At 34.0% G+C, this 14,445-nt stretch overlaps 1 protein-coding gene across 2 annotated transcripts; it reads right to left on the bottom strand.

Moving 5' to 3' along the window:
- Positions 1–6,737: 6,737 nt before the first annotated feature.
- LOC112500800 lies at positions 6,738–13,781 on the bottom strand. 2 transcript variants are annotated; one of them, XM_025104383.1, is made up of 3 exons: positions 13,325–13,781; positions 7,518–7,645; positions 6,738–7,001 (listed from the first exon to the last, which is right to left on the bottom strand). In XM_025104383.1, exons 1-2 carry the CDS (start codon positions 13,731–13,733, stop codon positions 7,551–7,553), a joined length of 504 nt encoding a protein of 167 aa, XP_024960151.1. In that variant the 5' UTR covers positions 13,734–13,781; the 3' UTR covers positions 6,738–7,001; positions 7,518–7,550. The 2 variants fall into 2 exon arrangements, with proteins under 2 accessions (XP_024960151.1, XP_024960150.1); XM_025104382.1 differs by having other exon boundaries at positions 6,738–7,019.
- Between the last annotated feature and the right edge of the window lie 664 nt (positions 13,782–14,445).

Here is a 14,445-nt window from a genome sequence, read left to right on the forward strand (position 1 = left end):
AATTTTAAAGTGATCCCAATTTCCAACACATTCAACACCCCCCTATAAGGGGTGCCATTAGCACCCCCCTTTAACAAATAACAAATAAGTAAATTCAGATTCAAAATAACCGTGGAAACAGTGATACAACTATCTGATTATTTTAACAGTATATCGACAATCAAAAAAATGCGTAACTAAAAGGAAATATTTTCTTAAACGTATTACGAATAAAATTATCATGCCGTCAATGAAAAAAAAAGCTTTTAACTAGAAGCGTTAACTATTCAAGAATTTAACGAAGTACTTGAGTTTGAATCTAGCAATTCTCGAGTTCGAATCGCGTGCACAAAATAAAGCTGATTTGAGTCGATAAGTTAAGTTCCGTACTATCAATGTTTCACTCAGCTCATGCGAAAGCTCGATAATTTTGTTTGAGATGAGACGAGTCGAACCACGTCATAAGGGTATACGCTTTTTTTTGAATCGAACATGTTAATAAATCATATGGTAAGGACCAAAAAATTTACATGATGAATATGGTAAGGACCAAAAAATTTACCCGGTAAGAACGAGGCGAGGACTGAGAGTCTTACCCGGTAAGTGAGAGCAATGACTCTTACCACGGTCAGTTCTTACCGGATAAATTGTTGCATAGAAAACCGTTTTTGCTGACTAAAATCTTACCCGATAAGTAAATAATAGTATTGAATTTTATCGGTAAGTGCTTACCGTAAACAACCCCTTACATAAATAATTTGGCAAAATGTCGAAACCTTTAATTTGAAACAAAATAATTACTTCTAAATATTTGTATATTTTGCTTAAAGAAAAAGACATAAATGGACTTTTTGTTTTAAGCATTGTATTTTTATTAATGCCGGCTAAGAACCACTTATTATATGTTTACCATTAAGCACTTATTATATGTTTACCGGTAAGCACTTATCTTGTAACTTTATCTTAGCGTATGAATATTACACGAACCAAGAATTTTTCTTGGTAAAAGCAATGACAAAAATAGAGAGTCTTACCTGGTAAATAAGGGTGACAACTCTTACTTGGTTAGCAATTACCGGATGAATTGTTGCATACGATGTTGTTTTAATAAATTAAAATCTTACCCGGTAATATAAGTGAAAGTGTTTGACTTTTTTTATTAACCTGGATATCCAACCTGTTATTCGAGCCGACTAATCCCAGCGCGACCACCTGCTTTGCAGATAGCCCGGAGTTACCGCATTTGAACCTCCGTGGCCATAAAAGGGACTTTTATTTCTCTTTGGATTTGAACCTGAAGCCTCTAGGTACTTTTGACCTTTGGAGCTAGCTCAAACCAATCAGGCACCACCCTTGTGGTTAAAAAAAAGTGTTTGACTTTTATCGCTAAGTATTTAGGTAACGTCCCCTGATACTCCTATTATTTGAAATAATTACAGTTCAATTGGATTCTAATTTGTCTAATATTAGAAAATATACATATAGAGGATAAGAAACCACAAAAAAGCTGAAAACTATGGAAACTAGTAGTTGTGTTTCATATTGTGAAACAAAACATGGGAAAAATACAGTGTTGTTTTACAGTTTGATTATAATTGTTTGTTTCATATTTTTTAAAATGCAATGTACTGTCATATGCATTCTTTTAACAATATTAAATAACATATGATTAGTGATTATTACGGTTTTTAGCCTTTTTTGTTCCCATTTGAATATGTCACTGTATATAGCGTCATTCTTAAAAAAACTTGACATTTTTGTGAGAATTGTGAGGTCCAATTTTAATGTCTCGCCAATTTTGTTATTATTATAGAGAAACAATCGTTCTTTTTAAAACCTAAAGATGTTATATCGGTAATATTTGGTTTTGACATTCTTTTCTCCTCAACCCTATACAATACATATAATTAAATTAGAACTTTGCTTCGGAATTCTACTGAACGGGTCGATACCCACCACCACCACCCTCCCGTTTGTTGTAGCAACTTATCCTAAGGTCTTCTCGCCAAGAGCTCCCCGGTGACGACAGAGGAAGCACCCACTTTGCGGGTTACACTCACGATTCTTACAAAATATCAAATTTATATAACGGTATTTTCTATTTTACTCAGTTATAGAGGGTTTTTAGCTGTACATTTTCTAAAAAATTATAGTGTCATTAAGAGGGGCAGACCTATAATGCTCGAGCGAACTTCCGTGCACCCACTCACCTTATTTTCGTAAGTAGGATTTTCTTTAGGTATAAAAGGTGCATCCACTGAACTATGAGGGGTGCTTCGGGATATTTGAAAATATAAGAAATACCAACAAAAAAAACAAGTAACTCTCCATCAACAAAAAAACCAAAATAGTCTCCAAAATCGACCAAAAACCCGAAAAAGTCCTCAAAGTCGACCAAAAAACTAAATAATCTCTCAAAATCAACAAAAAACCTACAAAACCCCTCGAAAGCGATAAAATTCAGCTAAAACACATCAAACGATTTTATAAGTCTTCGATCCACCTTAAAGATGCATCTGCTCAACAAAAATAGCAAACTAAGGGACCGTTTACCCAAATGTTTACCCGGTAAGCGCTTAGCAATAGAAGTCAACACTACCATTTATTTTGATGCGTAAGATTTTAGTACATCAAAACATATCAAATGCAATAATTTTCTGGGTAAGAGCCGTCATCCTCACCTACCGGGTAATACTCTCCATTTTTTCTCATCGCTTTTACCTGATAAGATTCTTGGCATTCTCATGTTCATCCGATGAGGAAACTTATACATTAAGCACTTACCAAGTAAGTGTTTAGTAAACGGTCCCTAAATTAATTTCCTTGTCTAGACTTTCTATTTATTTCTATAAATTAATTATTAATTATTTTATGTAAAAATGGAATCTTTGACGTTTTCAAGATCCAATACAGGATTGAATCTTCGTTGCCAGCTACAATCTCGAATATGGAATCTATGGACGGACCAATGAATTCTATTTTTATTTATTTATATATTCTGTTTTTTAAAAGGGAAAAATATATTAAAATAAACCAATTTTCATTTAATTCTTATTTTGGGAAATTAACTTTCAAAATCGTTATTTTGGGGAACCAACTTGCATCTGATTCTTATTTTAGGGAACCAACTTTCAAAATCGTCATTTTGGGAAACCAACTTGCACCTAATTCATATTTTAGGGAACTAACTTGCAAAATAATTATAGAAAAATAACTAAAATTCATTTTTTTTCCAAAAATTAATGCAATAAAATCTTTTTTTTTAGAAACAGCAATTTTAATAAGAAACCGCCGAGGCTAGCAAGATGCTAGCACTTACAAAAGAGCCGTTAAAGGGCTGGTACACCAAACATTCCAATCAAGAGAATTTAATGCAATAAAATCTATTTTTCATTTCAAATATCGTTTTTTTTTATAATTCAGATATCAAATTGAACATTTTTTTCCAAAAAAAATCAAAATTATCACAATAAAAATTGTTTTTTACTAATGAAAAAAAATCAATTTAAAAAAATTAATTGATGCAATAAAAAATAAATATTTAGGGGTCTCTATCAAACTTTTTGTGTATCAATTAATTTTTTTCTATTAAATTGATTTTTTTGCATTAGTAAAAAACAATTTTTATTGTGATAATTTGGATTTTTTTAAAATGTTCAATTTGATATTTGAATTAAAAAAACGAGATTCGAAATGAAATATAGATTTTATTGCATTATTTTTTGGAAAAAAAAAACGAGTTTTAGTTATTTTTCTATAATTATTTTGCAAGTTGGTTCCCCAAAATAGGAATCAGGTGCAAGTTGGTTTCCTCAAAATGACGATTTTGAAAGTTGGTTCCCCAAAATAGGAATCAGGTGCAAGTTGGTTTCCCAAAATGACGATTTTGAAAATTGGTTCCCCAAAATAGGAATCAGGTGCAAGTTGGTTCCCCAAAATAACGATTTTGAAAGTTGGTTCCCCAAAATAGGAATCAGGTGCAAGTTGGTTCCCCAAAATAACGATTTTGAAAGTTGGTTCCCCAAAATAGGAATCAGGTGCAAGTTGGTTCCCCAAAATAACGATTTTGAAAGTTGGTTCCCCAAAATAGGAATTAGGTGAAAGTTGGTTCCATTTTGGTGCAATTTTCCCTTTTTTGAATTCAAAATATTATGGCATCTCATTTAATCTGGAGTTCTTTAAGGGTGTGTTTGGTACATGGGACGGGACAGGACAAGACGGAACAAAACTCACTGTCCCATGTTTGGCGCAGCATGGGACAGAACAAGAACTCACTGTCCCATATTTAGCGCAACATGAGACAGAGACAAGAACTGAGACAAGGTGGGACAGCATGAGACAAAAAAGATTTTTTTTCTTGTTCCACCAAAATAGGTGGAACAAGATGGGATAAGAATGAGATATAAACTAAAATATTATTATTCTACCCTAGTTTGATATATAACCTTAATATGGTATTTGTTTTTTAAGATCATCACCGCTAGTTTCGGCCGCCACCACCACTACCGGCGGTCACCTCCACCTCCTCGTCCACTACAACAACATCCTCCACCACCTCTACAACCACCGTCCACCAAGTCCATCGCCAGCTCTACGATAGTCGACCACCGACCACTGGATAAGATAAGACAGGAAATGACAGAATTAGAGATTCTTGTTTCATGTTTGACATGATTTTTTATGTTGAACAGATAGGAACGTAGTTGAATTCGTGAAACTTGGTGGAACAGAATTATAATTTACCAATTATAATCTTAAAATAAAACTTTATTTTTTTCTAAAACATTAAATATGTCTCATTTTTATATTTTATTGATCTTTAAATTTATTTATTATATTTTATGTTTTTTAAATTTTCATTTTACTGTCCTCAAAATATTATATTTTTATATTTTTTCTATATTTTTATTTTATTTATGTAATTTATTATATATCAATAATAAAAAGTAATGTAGAAAATGGATAAAAATAAAAATTAAAACTAAAACCTACATAAATTTTTTATTTTGGTGTCATTTTAATTTTTTTGGCAAAAACTTTCTAATCATATATTTTATAATAAAAATATTATTTTATTATAATTTAAAAAATTACATAAATTAATCAAAATATATAAACAACTCATCAGGATAAATTGGTCATTTTACTTGTTCTATTATGTTCAATTTTGTTTACGAAACGCTGAACAACTGTTTTATCATATCTTGTCTAGACATTAAGCGAATCTTAAAAGAACTTAAACTTTGTTTTAACTATTTATTTATAATCAATTCATAATCATCACCAAAATATTATGAAAATCTATAAGGGACATTCTTTTGAGCACTAATAAATTGTGATAATCTTGAGAATTAGTGCATCATGTGTTATTTTATATGAATTTTTTTTTCAGTTAAGATTAGAATTTAGAATATCGATTAACATATACTTGTTTCACGATGTATTTCTTTCACATATATTAGGTTCACAATGCGAACCTTTTTGGCATGTGTGTGAACAAAAAATACATGTGAAAAAGTTTCAAATTGTAAACCGAATACATATGAAACAAACACATTGTAAAACAATATCAATATATATGTTGATCAATATATTATATACTATTTTTAGATGGAAAAAATCATGTTAGACAAAGTTTTTAAGATAAAAGTTCTTATTTATCTCACAAATTTTGAAGTTCTCAAATAATTAAACTTATAATTTATATTATTAATAAAGATATTTTTAATACTTTATTAATAATTAGATACTTATATGAAGTCGTATATCAAATCAAACGCTATTTTTGAGTCGATACATAACTATGATATCATATGAATTTATATATATATATATATATATATATATATAATTAACTTGGATATCCAACCCGCTATACGAGCCGACTAATCCTAAGACGACCACCTACTTTTCCTATAGCTCGGAGTCACCGCCGCATTTGAACCTACGTGGCCACAAGAGGATTTTTATTTCTCATTGGATTTGAACCTGTGACCCCCAGGTACTTTTGACCTTTGGAGTCAAGCTCAAACTCATCAGACGCCACCCTTTTGGTCTAAACAAGACAAAGCTTGTGTCATAAAGATTACAAACTTCTTGAATTTATAATTTTATTTAAGGTTTTCAGTATTGATAAGTTGTCAGCTTTTACATCTCTAGTTATTTTGCTACGAATAAGTTAGATGGTGTCGCTCTTCTAGGTTTTATTGTTGTTTTAGTGAAGGGCACTTCTGTCCACTCACCATCTTATTCTCGTTTATCAAGTGCTTATAGTGTCACTTACCTTTCAAATGAACATGAACGATGACCTAGAATCTTACCCGATAAACATTTATTAGGTAAAAAAACGTTTACCAACAATCCATTTTGATGGTAGAGAATTTATTGGAGAATATCTTGTGAGCAAACTTGTTGAAATAGTTCAACACATTGTGGCACCGTTCGAGGTATTTCTGCAAGTCCTCTGAATCGGATGAAACAAAACATCAAGAGGACATCCAAGTTTTGACCAAAAAACTCCTATCCCTCCTGCATTCTTTCAAGGCAAGTTCCATGGTCAAAAACAAAACCAATATGTCCAACCGGGTTCGATAGTCAAAAACTGTTGCTCAAATCTTTCATTGTAATGTTTCAAGGGTAAAAATGTCATTTAGTTACTTAAAAAGGGTAATAATTATGCATCGTGCCTTTTTCATGACGGAGGGAGTATCATTTATGGAAATGGCGCCTGAGATACGAGAAAAGGCAAGGAGAGAAAGTGTGTAACAACATAACATATTCTTTCTTATTTAGGTCGGAACAGTATTAGCTTACGAGAATGTTTTTAAGAACGTACAGAAAGCATGAAATTGCAAATCCATAGGGCCTTAAATCATCAACTAAAGAAGTTCAGAAGAAACTACAGTGAGCTGCTACCCCAAGCCTCCGTGCAATACACCACGGAAGCTCCAACTGTACAAACAAGTTTTGTGTCACCTTCTTCAACCCACAGCTCCGGAGCAATTTAGTCTCTCTATAAATATCTACAACAGGAAACAAGCCTGTACAATATAGTCGAGCTTCAACAAGTGAACTAACAACAATATATCATAGATTATATATATATATATATATATATATATAGAGAGAGAGAGAGAGAGAGAGAGGGGGGGGGGGGGGGTCCCATGAGAATGAATTTTTGGTGAAAACAGAAACCTTCATCCACCTGCATTTCATAAATCTTTACCTACCTCCATTTACCTGTTGCTGTCACCATGATTAATTTAATGGATTAATGCACGGGAAAGCGATTGAAGGTATGTAAAAGTTTGTGAACTTGACTAAAAAGGTGAATGTGAAGGTTAATGAATGTCGGTGTTTTTTATCAACCATCAATTGAAGTTAGTTGAAGGTATGCATTTTTGTAGCTGTTAGATCAAAAAAATCAACTCATCCAAAAGCTTAGAGGTCTCCGCACATTCTCATTAAAAAAAAGGCTGTTCTCACATGATCCCGACTGTATACACACACACACACACAAAGTGGACTGTGTGACTTACTTGAAAGATCAGGACCTCTGGTATTACACAAGTTCATCCTTCCTCATCCTCAGCATCAGACATGTTCTCATTGCTATGAACCACCTCTGCTTCCACCTCCACAGGCAGTGGATGTATAGTGGTTGTGCCTGCAAGTACATGAAGTCATTAATTGCAGTCCTTTGAGAAAGTTGGTAGACTTTTGCATGTCAAACAGTGGAAGATCTAAGCTTTCTAACCCGGGTAAGCACTACTACAAAAACCTTTCTTTGAGCATATGCCCAAATAATTATTTATTTGTTTAAACGAAAAACAACATATATTTTTTCATGGACATTCAGACAACATAGGTCTGCCCGAGCACCCTGCCCAACACAAAGCACACTTCCATTTAATGCCTCTTGAACTTGCAAATACGACTGAGAAATAGTACAACTTCCCCTCCCTCTTCTTCACTTCCCAACTTCCTAGTCCAGCATACTGCTTTGAAACTCGTGAAAGAGTAAAGACCTATAGGTTCACATTTATATCATTTTGGTTGGTATGGAGAACTACAGAGCACAGTGTTACTTTTGACCACTGCATCAGATGCATATCACTCTATTCTGTCGCCAAGACTTGTTAATGTATGTTTTTAATCTCTCTTTTGGTGGGAATTCCGTTTTGGAGTGTGAACTAGACAAAAGCAAAGTACCATCTGTCGTTCCAATACCATTTTCTCTGCTATTCTACATCCTTCCAACATTACCTCCCCTACATAGCACCAAATTTAGCGCTCCAATTTAGTAAGCAAATCTCACCACCTTCCAAAATTTCTTGGGATGGGGCAGCAGTTTGCGCTCAACTGTCTTATTTAGTAACAAGATATAATCAAGTCATCCTATTTCATATATAGAGAATACACATGGCTGCAGCCTGTTATTTAGCACGGCTTGCTGCCATCTTTCCTCTCCTCTCCCTATAATAAATTTGATGTAATGGACGGAGAAGTCAATAATAAATAAGGCAGCAAGAATACTGCATTAGAGGATTTGTATCTTCTGAATTAAGACCCTTTATATCCCAACCCAGTCAAAGAATAAGTTGGTATAACACTTGCTCCAATCAGTTATTAAAACAATACAACTTGCTTTTCCTTTCTTTGTTTTTCCTTCTTATTTATTATCTATCTCCCTGGTACCCTCGGAATCCTTTCTCTCTGTTTTCCCTTTTTTCCCTCACTCTCCTGCAGCTCTCTTACTCTCAACCAACTTCTTACTCCTGGAAGTTTTCTTCCACAATTTCCTATTCCCACCCTACCCCACCCCCTTCAAAAATATCCACTGTATTCTGCTTTTCTATGATCCCTCTCCCTCTTCCGCCCAACTTCCTTTCTCTTCTCTCCATCAGACAACAGTGAGACAGTGATCTCTAAAGAAAATTGTCAGAAATCGGTAAGACGGATGACAGATAAAAGCTGTTGAAATTTGAAACCAGGTCCCCCTACCTCACATTTCTGCAACTCGATTGGTATCCAAGGCATACATGAATATGGTGCCTTTAATCCACAAATCTTAGTATCCTTAATCTACCACATGAAGTGAGATCACATCACTGCATCCCCCTAGCAGCATGGAAACCCAGGCAGTGACTTATCAACAACATTCTTACCTACGAAATGTATCATGCCAATTATCTGTAACCAACTTGGTCATTTATTACATTTTTTCCAACAGGTGTTACTCTTTACCCTGTTAGAGAGATTAATAGAAGTCTAAATGGAAATGACTATCCTAATGAATCATGACCAAGTAGATGTAAATTATATCGGACACAATAAGGAAGAACATGGACAAATGAAGAAGGGATTAGAACATAAGGTGACGCTAATATACAATAAAATAATTTATACTTTGATCAGATGTCTATGCTAGTTGAGGAACACTGTTACATAAATCCCTACCTAGATCCAATTAAGTGGCCAGTTACATGTTAAACGTCCCCCACCGCTTCGATCAGTTAGGGCCGCTTAATTAGACATATAAGAGTCAAGCATAACCTAAATCTCTGATTAGCAACTATTCGTTGGATTAAAAGTTTCAACAAATTTAAGGGTCAATCAGCTTCTTTCAACTTGGAGGGTGTTATGAAGGTTAGCTTGGTTAATCAGAAGGAAGTTAGAAGTTAGTTGAAAATGACTATAAATAGAGCCTCTTACTCTTGTAAGAGATTCATTCAAGATATAAGCAAGAACTTCATCTCTCTATCTTTCTCTCCTCATCTCTATTCTTCTAAATTATGTCATTGGAATCGAAGGAGTTCATCTCCCGTTTCAGAGGGGATTTTTTTCAATTTCTTCTTTAAACAGAACAAGACAAGACATTTAGGAAAGTACTTGCGTCAAAAATAGTACTTTATCAAAACTTTAAGTCTAATATGTTTACGTAATCTTAAGATGGTCATATGTTATATCTTTTATAAAATATGCATCCACTTAAGCAACTAACCACGAGATCATTCCACCTCCTATCCTTTTACTGTTGTATAACATAGTCAACGAACACATTGATTAATGCCAAGGGGTAAGCAAGGTGGGTAGACTTGGGACCTTGGTTTAACAGGTTTTGGGTTTGAATACTGGAGGTGCCATTGATACTAAAGGGGCCACACGTGTTGACAGGGCCCAGGAGGGGGAGAAACAGGCAGCTGCTCAGGGTCCAAATGCTTTTTAGTATAATAGTAGTACAAAAAACTAGTAGATAAAGTGTTTTTACCATATAACTGGAGCCAGAAAATAGTAAATGAAAGAAGTTAAAAAAGAATTTAGACAAGGCCCCAAAAAAATTATTAATTATTTACATTGGAGAAGAAAACCTATCAAGTTCAATGACCATGCAATTTCTGTTATTGCTTATTGCTTCTCTAAGTTTCTTTTATCTAGTACCAAGGTCCAAGGCTATTGGCAATTGCTATCTTTATCTGCTTACCTTTAAGCTCCTAAGTCTGCTATTATCTACTTTGTTGGATATTTCTATATACTTATTCGTCTATCGGCTATTTCTGTTTGTTTCTGTTTCTTCTGTTATTTGCTTGACTACTTCTGTTGGCTATTGTTATCTACTTCTTATATTAGCTATTTCTATTTGTTTTCGCTTCTTCTGTTGTGTTGCTTGATTGCTTCTTTTGTTTGTTCGTTTGACTGTTTCGGCTTCAATTGGTTATTGTTATTTGCTTCTTTTGTTTGTGTAAATACTTCTGTTGGTTATTGCTACATGTTTCTGCTTTTATAGTTGGTACTCTAACATCTATACTTAGGCTTCCAAACTACCATTGTTTTTGTATACATACTTAGACTCCTAATTACCTGATATGGAGTACCTTAATCTTAAGTACTCTCACAAGTCATATCTAAATAAAAACAAGAATATGATCACAAGATATAACCAATATGGACTTTTGATTATGAAATGTATGATTTCGAAAAAGTTTGTTTTAACCCTAAAAGTTCAAAATCCGTGAAAACATTAACATGTGGATGAGATAGAAGGCCACGTGATTTATGTTACTTCACACAAAGTGTTACTCTAACGGTCAGCATTAACATGTAGATGGGATAGAAACCTAAGTGATTTATGTTATTTCACACAAAGTGTTACTCTAATGGTCAACCAAGTATATAGGATGCCAGTCTATATACAGGAGATAGATGTATCATAGGTAAGGGTGTATGCACGTTAGGTTGGGCGGTTTACGACTTTATATAACCCAACCCAATTATGGCGGTTCGGAAAAATCTCAACCCAACCCAACCAATTCAAAAGTATAACCCTTGAGCGTCGGGACGGGTTGGCGGGTTAGTAGTTACATAAACTTGATGAATGAAATACTTTATAGGACTTAAGTTTATATGACCAAACTATAAACCATCCTATCTAAAAGTGTTACAATAGGTTTATACGATGCTTTTGGGCGTTTCAACAAGTTTTTTAGGACGGTTTTTTAAATAAAGAGTCGTATTAACTATTTTACAAAACAATTTTGAGAAGTGTCCGATAAACTCATCTAGTTATAGGACACTTGTGTGTTCACATGGCACTTTTTCAAATAGTGTCATAAAATAACTAACACAACTAATACGACACTTTATTTTAAAAGCATCCTAAAAACTTGTTAAGACAATCAAAAGCGTCTTATAAACATATTGTAACACTTTTAGATATGACGCTTTTTTGTTTCGTCCTATAAACTTAAGTCCCTATAAAATGTCATAATATTACGCTCATTTTAGGCATCCTATAAACCTAATGGTGTTCTAGTAGAATGCTATAACTATTAGCATTTTCTTTCCACCAAAGAACAACATCAAATGAGAGACTTTCGGATTAATAGATTCATCAACTATCCATCTATAAGCTTTATTCATATCATCCAACACATCCATTTGTTGTTGCTGCAAAAACGATTCCAATAGTTTTCTCCTATTAGATTCTTTGCCATCATTCTTTGGTGGTAAATCTCTTTTGGTAACCTATACAGATAGCTAAAGGGAAATACAAACATTATACAAAATTTTACGCATTATTAATATATATATATATATATATTTTATAATAGTTATAATATATATAATAGACTAGTATATTATACAGGGATATAAATAAAAATTTATCGAAGTTACAACATATTAGCAGCGAGTTGGTGGGTTGGGTTGAGCTAGGCTCACCCAATTCAACACTCTTAATTAACGGTATAGCGGGTTGTACATCCCTAATCATAGGATGTCTTTTGATGTTGTATGATGTTATGCATTGAAAATGATATGCAAGACAATATTGATTTAGAAACTATTATTATTGATTTTATGTCTATAAATACCCAACTGAATCGATTTGTATAATTGCATGAATTATCTGTATTTCTTGTATCCAATTTTGTTTTTGATAATATAAACATTTGTTTGAGATTTTTCCGTACTTATAGAGGACCCTTGTTTTTACGACCCCTGGGCCTGTCAAATGTCAAGAACGGGTCTGTATGTTGGCTAAAAGGCCTAAGTTTGATTAGGGGAGGACATAAGGGTATAAGAGTGGTAATCACATAATCAAATGTGAATGTTAGGTTGGCATGTTTGAAGCAACTTTCAGCACTAAGCAACATCAATCGAACTCAATAAGGAAGATACACCATAGATGGTGATTGCTATTGTGTTTGTGTAATAATCATGGAAAGAAAATCTCAATACAATCGTTTTATATCAACCATCTTATTTGTTTGTGTAATAATCATGGGAAGAAAATCTTAATACTGATAAAAAAAACCTCTTTTGTGGCACATACAGTTTTGGGCAATATAAAAGCTACAATTTAGAGGTAGAATGGGAATGAGGTGGGAGACAAAGTAATCAAACTCTAAGATCAGATGAAAAGTGAGACAAAGAAAGAAAGGATGCTTCAAAAAGCTGAGATGCTTTATTGATTTCGTATTCAGATTCAATACTTGAGCATACATGGACATGGGTACTTCAAAAGGCACCTGTAACACACATCTGAAGTGATCATAAATAGATATTTTCAAGTTGAAGTTGTTCCCAATGATGATATTTAAACTAAGAGTCATAGCTTTCAAGATCTCAAGACTTGCGATTTCGTCAGTGTCAATTTATATCTTGAGCTACTAGATTACCAGCTCTAATTCCAAATACCCAATCCGTGTCCCCAAAAGCCATCTAACCATGGATAATAACGTCTTACTTCTTTCCGGCTCAAATTTCATATTAACGAATATAGACAGCCTAATTATCAGATCCCCGCTTCATCTTTAATCAAATTAAGTAAAACATCATTCGATACCTTCAAAGAAATAAGCGGAAGAAGGCCAGCCACGTGACGAAGAAACAGCCATGGACTCTTCTGTCTCTGCATCCCTCGACCGTCTTCTAAACTTTCTGAGCACATTAATCATGCCCAGAGAATCAGGCCGATGACGGCGAGGAGGGACCCAGTAAGATGAACCGGGAACGAAAGGAAGCCAATCAGGCGCCGATTGCCTCACGATGATACTGTGGATAGCATCTTCAAGCTTTCTTAGCCCTAAAACCTCCACCTCGCCATCAGATTCAAGATCGACCTCGATCAATTGTGCTTTTCCCGATTGGCTAGAAAACCGATGCTCCATCGATATACCTAATTTGAACGTCTGCAAGGAATTCGATGCCGACGATGTCGTTCGAATTAGGGTTTGTGAGAGGAAACGAGCCATGGATTTGATAATTATCGCTGTCGCTGTGAATCGTGTGGGAAATCGATTTTGTGAGAGATGAAAGTGATTATCTGTTTTTAAAGATGTATATAAAACTATTTTACAGTTTACCCCTTCCAGGTTAATTATTGTTATTTTTAACCCTTATAATAATAATTTTTGACATTTTTTTAAAATTTCAAGTTTTAGTTCTTTTAACCGCTTGGGTTTGCCGTTCGGGCACACTGATTAAACCTCAAAGAGATGTAGTGGAAAATCTCATTTACCCTAGATTCGAACCCAAGCGCTGGCAAAGTCCTTGTGGCCATGGAGGTTCATCTGTAATGACTCAATGCCATTTATGGTTGTCTAAAAGATTAGTTGGTGCACGTAAGCTGGCTCGGAAACTAACGGTTACCTAAATATGAAGTTTTAGAAGTTCTTGATGTGAACTTTTTGTGCCGACGTTTTTTTGTTTATGAATTTATAGCATATTTTCTTAACGTCTTCAATTATATGTATTTTTTGTATTCAAAAACTTTCACAACTGTATATAAGAGGAGACGTATTTGTCACCACTGGTTATACAATAGCAAAGATGAAGCAACGTCTTTAGCGGTTGCAACATGAGATAACTTGTTGTATTTAGCAATTGACGAAGGTGAAGCAACACATTCTAGCAAAATGTAATTGACAAAGATGGAGTGTAGTTGCCGTAAAAAATCAAAACAAC

This window comes from Cynara cardunculus (genome assembly GCF_001531365.2).
Source record: "Cynara cardunculus var. scolymus isolate 2C chromosome LG 17, CcrdV1, whole genome shotgun sequence".
Lineage (NCBI taxonomy): Eukaryota > Viridiplantae > Streptophyta > Magnoliopsida > Asterales > Asteraceae > Cynara > Cynara cardunculus.